The sequence below is a fragment of the Eufriesea mexicana genome, unplaced genomic scaffold (genome assembly GCF_001483705.2).
Source record: "Eufriesea mexicana isolate 0111107269 unplaced genomic scaffold, ASM148370v2 scaffold996, whole genome shotgun sequence".
Lineage (NCBI taxonomy): Eukaryota > Metazoa > Arthropoda > Insecta > Hymenoptera > Apidae > Eufriesea > Eufriesea mexicana.
In genome coordinates, this window is record NW_016909198.1 from 143,541 (window position 1) to 152,614 (window position 9,074).

Below are 9,074 nucleotides of genomic sequence, written 5' to 3' on the forward strand. Positions count from 1 at the left end.
GGGAAAGAGAGAGTATTCGTGAATGGAACTGATATTCTCTTTTGTTTTCAGCATCACCGGAAAAAACTTCAGGGACGAAGGCTGGACTTCGATTGCAAGCGAAGACGTCAAGCGAAAGGTATACTTGGCCGCGAGTTGACTTTATCTCTCCGCGACGTTTATTGATTTATTTAAGCACAACACGTTGGGACCGTACATGTTGCGTCCTTGCAACGAACACGAAAACTCGACGCGTGTCGTTTGCAATTATACATACGTATATACGTGCCATTTTTTTACCGCGAAGATAAACCATCCAGCCGTCTGGGAAAGGCAGTAAAAAATGGAATCCAGTTCTATCAAATGATTTACACGCGTTCCACCTTCGATTCCAATTCTCTGTTACGCACCTGTCTTACTCTACAGGCATTCCATTCGCACGTCCTGCTGCATGTGCACGTTGTCATAGACGAATTATAGTTGGTTGATGTTATCACGATGACTTTTCCATTCTTTTATACAGGGTATCTTGCCATGTTACAAGGTTTAGGTATTTAGAGCAGATTGACGTAAGATTTCTTTTGAATATTTACTTTTTTATTTTAGTACATTCGGGGAAGTTATTAAATTGGCTTAGTAAAGGTATTAGACTCAGAAATATATATTCATGTTATAGGATTATTAGATATAAAATAAAGAAATTATATTAAATCTGGTTTGCATATAATATGATAGGTTTAATAATACGAAATATCGAACAATTTTATTGAATAGTTCGTAAAGAGAATCTACTTGATATTTTACTTAAGAGATAATTTATAATTTATAATTTTATCTGTTAAATGGATAAAATAATTATCGTAATATAGTATTGAAAATAATTTCGTAACTTAGTCTTACTCGAATTAAATAATTTCCTTTTCAAATATCTTTTGTACCGATGGTAATATTAAAAATATTTGAGAGATGTAAACAGACAAAATATCCTGTATATGGAAGTCAGTAGAATTTACATTATAGGTTTGTCCATAACAGATGATTTCAATATAAAGTTCAGAATTTATTTGTTATTAATTGATGAAATTTTTCGTTTTACATGAACGGCAAAGAAATTTCCTTTTTCTTTTGTTTGTCTGCATTCTTAATCATTAGCTACTGGAAAAAGATCTGCCAGTCCTCATTTCGGAAGTCCAGCGAAGACTTCGTCACCGTATACCGGTACGAGATTTCTTCACGTACAATAACTGTTACCTCGTTTTATTTTCAGTTTCATAGACTTCGACGCTTCGTATAAAAGTAGTCATAATTAAATTCTTTGATATTTCATTTGTCCCATTTTATATCATGAAAATAGTCTTTCGTAATTTCAAAAATTATAAAAATAATCTTATATCATTATATCGTAAAAATCACATTAATTTATAGATTCACATTGCTAGATTTACATAAATGACAATATAAAGTATATTTTCTTTTTAGATTTTCATTTGTCTTCATAGATATTTCTTAAAGTTAAACATATGTAGACTTACACCATTTCAATTACATTTCGTACAATTACATCAAGAATACAAAGTATAAACGATGTAAATGTAATTCAAAAGTGCACCGAACGTACTGCGAATGTTGAATGCATTGTATTTTTGTATCTTTTATAATGAAATTTTAATACCTGTACATGCTTGCGTTTAGAGAAAGAAGGAACGTTCACGATCAAAACTTCTAGGCGTTTCACACGATTTAATTTTGCTAGCTTCTGTTTCTTTTTGTCTGTATATCTTATTATGTATCGGACTTAGGCATTGGAGCAACCCAGTAGTGCAATTTTTAATATCTTCACTGGCGCAAATTTTGCGAGCAGGTTCTCACGTTTCAGACGACGAAATTCGTCAAGCTGAGGAGAAATTCGCTGAAAGTCTCCATTTGGCCCAAGTGGGCATGTTCAACCTTTTGGAGAACGATGTAAGCGAGAAATGATTATGTATTATTTCTTATGTCTAATAAATTCGGAAATTGTAAAAGTTAATATATTAAAATATATTTATTTTTAATTGTTCCTTTTATTTTTTTATTTTTGTTAGTATTTTCTTAAGCTATAAAATGATTATAAAATTTTACATCTAGCTCATAATATAAAAATATTTTACCGATGTCTTACATATCCCTTTATTTTTAGGTAGAACAAGTGGCACAGTTGGCGACATTCAGTGAAGCTCTTCTGGAGTACCATCAGCAGTGTACCGACATTCTGAGAACACTAACAGAAACACTCTTGGAGAAGTATGTACTCGTATGGTGTGCCTCATTAGAATCAGAATATCTAATTACCTATTTTATTTTCTATAATATAAGAAAATATGTAGAGGATGTGAACTTTAATTAAAAAATTACACTTCATACTGCAACATTAAATATTTTGATTCTAGACATAATGTAATAATTATATTTTATTATACGAATCATCTTTTCCATAATTTTTTGGTTTTGTGTTTAATATATTTGTAGGGGCAGTTATCATTGACTTTTTTATTTTGTTATTATAATATTGCGTTAACGCCTTTATCTTTAATTGCAGGAAAGACGAAGCGGCAAACAAACCAAAAATGGAATTTGTGCCGAAGACACTGGCTGATTTACACGTTGATGCATTACCTACATCGGATGCTATGAACGGTGGGAACTTCTCACTCCACGGTAAAACACATTTGACACACACACATACAAGATAATGATACTTGCGGGTGGTTTGGCTGTCTGTTTCTTGTTTCCTCTGTCATGCAGTATCTCTCTACATGTCCTGCAACTATACACTATGGCCGTATACGTTGTAATACTTTTTCCTGACTAAATTTCCCTGGCCATTTCTCTGGTTGTCAAATGGACATTAATTATTTTTTCTTCTTTGCACTCAAAGGAATATATTACATATGCATACGTTGGTATAACTTGGTATAATGTTTTAATATGAAGCAAAAAACGCTGAAGTCATTTTTCAGTCTATATATGGAAGTTGAACTACTTTATTCTATAATTTCTTTATCAGAATCAGAATAGAACTAGTTGGTAATTGTGTATCCAATAGCAACAATCTTCCTATGATCTTAATTTCAACGACTAACATGGTTTTGATAACTGACGCTATATAATAATTTTGGTTTTAGTGGTTCCTTTTGTTAAGTTATTCAGAGTCCAAAAAAAGTTAGTTAAGACTAGGAAAAGAATCTGATATAAACGTAAATTTTATTAAAATTATTGTTGAAGGGATTTTAGTGATAATGTTTCATTTAACACGATTGCGATTTTATTTTATTTCCTTCTTCAAGTTAAACAATTTTTATAACGAATAATTTTTGTGTTTTCATTAATTTGGGAAATAATTGTACGTATACTTGAATTATGTACACTTTGACTCACGAACAGTTTCATTAAATTCATCTCTAACACTTTCATCACACGTTGTTCGACTGTTCTGTGTGTATACTCTCGTATACTTGAATGTCTGTCCTTCTGACATGATGTAGGGGCAAGTCGAGCCGGGTCTCCGATTCATGTGGACGGGAAGCGCTCGCAGCTCGAGCTATTTCCAGCCGGAAACCCGCCACAATCTGCCAATGGTAAATTTTGCATGGGGTTGGTTTCTCCTACCGTAGGGTTCGATCAATCGATTAATTATTGAATTTCAATTCTATCGCTTTTCGTACGCCGCAAACAGGGCAAGAAAGTAATTACTGTTTTGCCTCTTGTGTACTTCTATCGATGTACTCTAACTTAGCCATTTAACGATCATTAATAATTTACACGCATGCTTATATAATGATCGTACTTTCATTTTATATGTATTTTTTTATACAATTTATAGAAAACTTTGTTTTCCTTAATTTTTTAAGATGTAGTGATTTACAATAATATTTTAATATCAAGATCATTATATTATTCGGTACTATTTCTTGATAAGATAGATTAGTTTAATACTGTACAAAAAGTAAGAAAATCAGATTTATCTGTAGAGCTAATAAACATTGTATTTCCTAATTTAATTGGCAAATGTATAAAAGAATATTTTTTGAGACAGTGTTATGCTCGAATATTATTGTAACTCGCTGTACTTCATAAGTTTATATAGATTTTAGCGAGAACAGCTGTTTACTTTAATTTTTAAATATTGCACTTAATTTTGCATTATATTTTGTTTTATTCAAGATGTGATGCAAATCACCAAGCAGGTGTTTAGATACCGTAGTGTTCTAATTTAAGGCTTTTGCAGTAAGCCTAATGTTTTGTTGCATTGTTTATTTGTATTTAAGATAATTTTGAGAACTGTAATACTTTTCAGCTTCTCCCCTGCCATCTCCGAGTAAATCGCCAGCCAGGACTCCGATGACAAGACAACCTTGCTGCACAGCTTTATACGATTTTGAGGCAGAAAATCCTGGAGAACTTGGCTTCAAAGTAAATATAATACAATTATTTGCTAAAATTTTGTGACATTTTACATGAATAGAATTGATATATTTATTTAAATGCTTTATTATTTTTAATTTTTTATCATTACTAGCTATTTAATTATAAATGACACTGTTCAACACAAATTTTAATCTATTATATCCACTGGATAATCCTTGTAGAGTTTACCTTCCTGGAAACCAATACGTAATAATTATAAGTGTTCACCAACTTCGGAAAATTGATAAAGTTAAAAAGTAACATTAAAAATTTACAATAGATAGGAAATATTTTAAACTTGGAACGTAGCTCTTAGCTTGGAATTGTTTCACAAAGATTTTTCTTTGAAAAACAATACCAATTACCAGGTCTCACCACGAGGAGGTGGCTACGCATCAAGACCCGACATGCGCCCTAGTGACGCAGCCTGCTGGCGCTATCTGTATCAAAGGTAGCCTAGCCTAACTTGGAGCGAAAGAAGTTAAAGTGATCTACTGATACTTTATTATATTTCGTGTCTTACAAAAAGGATTTCGATTCATTATACTAAAGCTCTACTGTCGCAACGCTAAGAGATTGTGTTTTAACAAACACTAATATTTCCAAGTTCCTATCTAAAATGGGGAATGAAATATGAAAAACGCGAGCAAGTGAAAAATCGCGACGCGCCCGAACGAGTTCGCGATTATTCGAAAGACCGACTAGCATACGAAACGTACTCCCGTGTACAAGACAACTTCATGCCTCGGCACCCTCCCGATCGAACCTAGCTCAGCCCAGCCACCACAGACTCTGCCATGACTTACTCGTGAACGAAGATGGTCGACGAACCAGCGAAACACCTAGAATCAAGCCCAGGGTCCCTAGCGAGGCTTTGCAACCGGTCACGCTGTTCCCCTGCCACATGGGGGAGAAACCAATTAAGGAATCATCCCATGGGGTCTGACCGCAGGTTCGATATGCAATGTCCGACTGCAAGACCCATACCCCAGTCGTGTGCACAGATTGGCACCCAGGACGACCAGGGCCGCAGACCCTCGTATTGATACCAGGTGAAACACCAGCCCGCCGACCACCCTAGAACCGATGCATGACGAGAGTGGCAGTGGCTGAAGTGAGTGTCGGAACTAGTCGTTTGGATGACATACGAAACATGGAATTGTCGAGTACACGGGAGCACGTCGCGTAGGCTAGTCGGTACTTAAGAACGATCGCGATTTTTGCGAGAATAATTTTGTTCTATTTGGTAAACGAGAAGGAAAACAGAATGGATATATTCGCTCCAAGTTAGGTAGCTTACCTTCGTACAGATAACGCGCACATGTAGGTCTTAACCTAGGAATCTATCTTATAACTACTTAGATCTAAATTCATGCATCCCACGACGTTCATTAATTTCTTCTGAATAAAATCTTCTGAATGAAATCTTGAGAAACCTGAAAAGAAAATATATTAACGTGAGGGGAAATGAATTAGCAAAGGAAAATAAAATAAAAATGAAACGAATATAAACCACAAAAATCAATTAAATGAAATGAAGAACCCAACGATGAGACAGAAACATCTCTGCGATGAGACAGAAACATCTCTACGATGAGAGAAAAACAAACCAACGATGAAATATTCGAATATTCCAACGATGATTTGAAAATTGATCAATTTTAGAAAAAAAAATGACCACTGACCACTGATCACTGACCACTGGACTCTTGACCGTTGGTCAGCCCTTCGCACCATCAACTAATCCGAGGAATGATCACTGACCACTGACCCTTGACTGTTGGTCATCTCCATCGCATCACCAACCAGGTCCAGTGAGGTAGATCTGTCCAGTCTGAGGAGAAACCTGCAAATGAGGTTTCATCCTAACGTCCGGTGTATATATAGCTGATGATGTTCCAAAGGTTAACGGAAAGTCACGGTCGTTGCCGATTTCGAAGATACAATAATAATATCGTGTCTTCTACAATAACGAAAAATTTGTTGATTTTTTCGTTTTTATTGTAAATTTTTGCTTCGAGCAATTTGTTATTAACAATTTTAATTTGTTATTAATAATTTCTTCTTAATTTATACATGTTTTATAAACCATAGGATAAATTTCCATGATACGTATATGTATGTCAAAATATTTTTATTTCTTCTGTATTCTTGATTAAAATCAAGTACTACGCAAGAAGTAAAAACGTTGCATTACGAATTCTTGTTCAGAAAAGTAAACTCTACGAGTAATATTACAATGGATATTACAGATTTAAAGAAAAAGTTAAAATTTGTTGGACTGTGTAATTTCTACTCAAGGATTGGACTATGCATAATAAAATCATTATGTGCTCTTGCTCCATCTGTGGTTGATATTGAAAAGATAATGCATCTAATAATCATGCATCTGTTTCTAGGAGAACGATACGATCACTTTGACCAAGAAGATCGACGAGAATTGGTTCGAGGGTAGTTTGAACGGTCGCACGGGTTATTTCCCAGTAACTTACGTGCAAGTCGTAGTGCCATTACCTTAAGAAGACGCGGTGCGTCTCGAAACCAAAGACCCTGCATTCGTTCACCAGCGTTTACCATGAGAATTATCTTATGCTCCGATTAGCCTAAAAGTCTCTCTTTCAAGATTACTCTCTATTGAAATCACTTACGTTGTGGTTCCCGCTTGTTCGAAACGGATGGATCCTCGAGTTTTACTCTATTCACTTGTTTTATTTCTTTCCTCTTGTCCCCAAGAATAGCTCTATACGCATGTTAATGTACATATATAATGTTATAGTGTCTTTTATCGACGTAAGGACCTTCGCGCGCGCAGATACATATATATATTACACACGACTTACATTACTACGATTAAGTATGAACACATGGATACACATACACGAAATACACATGTACACACACATTATACATTGTGAAGTACCTACGATGGCAGTCCACTGTCAAAGGCGGCTCTTTTCTCACTTTCTAACATCATTTCATGTGTCATCTGTGTAACATCGTCCGTTAGTTTCTCACCAAAGTTTAATTGCACAAAGACGTCAGAGCGCCAAGACTGCATTGAAATTTTTGAAGAAGGTTCGAAATACTCTTTACCTCAAGTATTTTTCATTCATTCGATCGGCAATCATATACTTATTTCGTATGTGATTGACATAAAAAAATTGCATCGTTTGTTAAGTAAAAATAATCAATCTGCTCGAAATCTAGTTTTTATTTTTCGTTACTCATTTAACTATTCGAAACGTTCGATACAGTGATCGTTCAATGCTCATTTTCTCATATTGTACATTCGCTTTGTTATTTGTTTATCATGTTTTCAAGCGCACTATTCCTAATACAAAGGAGAGAGAGAGAGATCTTCATCAAAATCATGTCATCCATTTTGCGTTGGTCCGCACGGCGCAGCAAAAAGGAAATCATATAACTCGTATTATTAATATGTATTCGTACGTTGTATAGTAATTCGTTTCCATTCCCTTGTCGTTTTTCGACGTTTATCTCGTATCGTTTATTGTCCTTTTTAATCATTTAGATAACACTGAATAGAGAATTAGGATTTAGTTTAAGTGATCTTCAAAATGGCGGCGAACCTCTTCCACGAAGTCGTCGATTAATAAGGTAGAGATGATCCCATTCGTGTTTTCCATTGTGACTACTTCGTGTCGTTAAGGAGAGCATTAACACAAATACGATTAACAAATATGTATCTCCGTCAATCAATGCTCTTAGTTAATTTAATAATCATTAATATTTCATCCCCTTTCGCGTTAACGTCATTGTAGACTTTTAATATTTCTTTCTTTTAGGACTTTTAGATTTTGTTAAGTGTAACTTCCTAATGAATGAACTCAAATTGTTGTTAAAACGTGAAATTTTCGAAGAAAAATAGACTTCAATCTAGAAATCCAAGTACTTATTAATTGTCTTCGCGATTAGGTATTTTGATTTCCACCCTTCCTGGACTTTGTATGAGAGTTCAACCGCCAGAACAATGAAAGTAATTAAGGAACTTGGTTATTTGTTGCCACGTGGATCTTAGGTAAATCTTCAAACAAAATATTTGCTAAGCAATTTACTGTTACGGTAAAACATTTACACTATGGAAAATGTTCTTGGCCTTACCTTACATTGTGAACCGTTCCAATGACAGTTTCGTATAGTTGGTATTTTATGAATTATCACGACATCCTTAGAACAACGTTGCAATTTGAATGTATTTTACGGTTACAGCATTTTAATAATCGAGATAGTTTTACGAGTTAAGTACTCAAAGCAGATTATTCAGTCGGTATTATTAAATGTATAGTATTATTTATACTTAACCAGTGCTATCTAACTTAAATTTTAGAGCTTAGAGAACTATTTTTATTCCTTCTAATGTCAGACTACATGTATAGAAAATTTTTGATCATCTTGTTCTGTTTTACTAGTGATATAAAGGAAAAGAGTATTATATATCAATCTCTTTTGAACTTTCCTTTACTTCTGTGGTGGCGGTACACGGAGAGGAATAAAGCAGTATAAAAGGACTCTTTTGTGGACATACTGATCTAAACGTTAGGTATTCTTTTTATCAGTGTAATTGCATTATTATGATCTCAAGTAACATATGAATAGTAATATATTTTCTTTATTAAAAACGCTAGATACAT

The 9,074-nt window shown here is 34.2% G+C and overlaps 1 protein-coding gene across 15 annotated transcripts in view; it reads left to right on the forward strand.

Annotated features, from left to right (window-relative positions):
• Positions 1-8,444, forward strand: part of EndoA (SH3 domain containing GRB2 like, endophilin-A) — a 34,077-nt gene extending 25,633 nt beyond the window's left edge. For 3 of the 15 annotated variants that reach the window (XM_017900053.1, XM_017900052.1, XM_017900054.1), the window contains exons 6-14: positions 52-118; positions 1,132-1,197; positions 1,841-1,941; positions 2,156-2,259; positions 2,555-2,673; positions 3,501-3,593; positions 3,692-3,700; positions 4,313-4,428; positions 6,822-8,444. In XM_017900053.1, coding sequence (XP_017755542.1) covers positions 52-118; positions 1,132-1,197; positions 1,841-1,941; positions 2,156-2,259; positions 2,555-2,673; positions 3,501-3,593; positions 3,692-3,700; positions 4,313-4,428; positions 6,822-6,941 — 795 coding nt within the window. In that variant the 3' untranslated portion in view covers positions 6,942-8,444. The remainder of the gene's footprint in view (positions 1-51; positions 119-1,131; positions 1,198-1,840; positions 1,942-2,155; positions 2,260-2,554; positions 2,674-3,500; positions 3,594-3,691; positions 3,701-4,312; positions 4,429-6,821) is intronic. The other 12 variants (XM_017900056.1, XM_017900066.1, XM_017900063.1 and 9 more) reach the window with 10 other exon arrangements.
• The last annotated feature ends 630 nt before the right edge of the window (positions 8,445-9,074 follow it).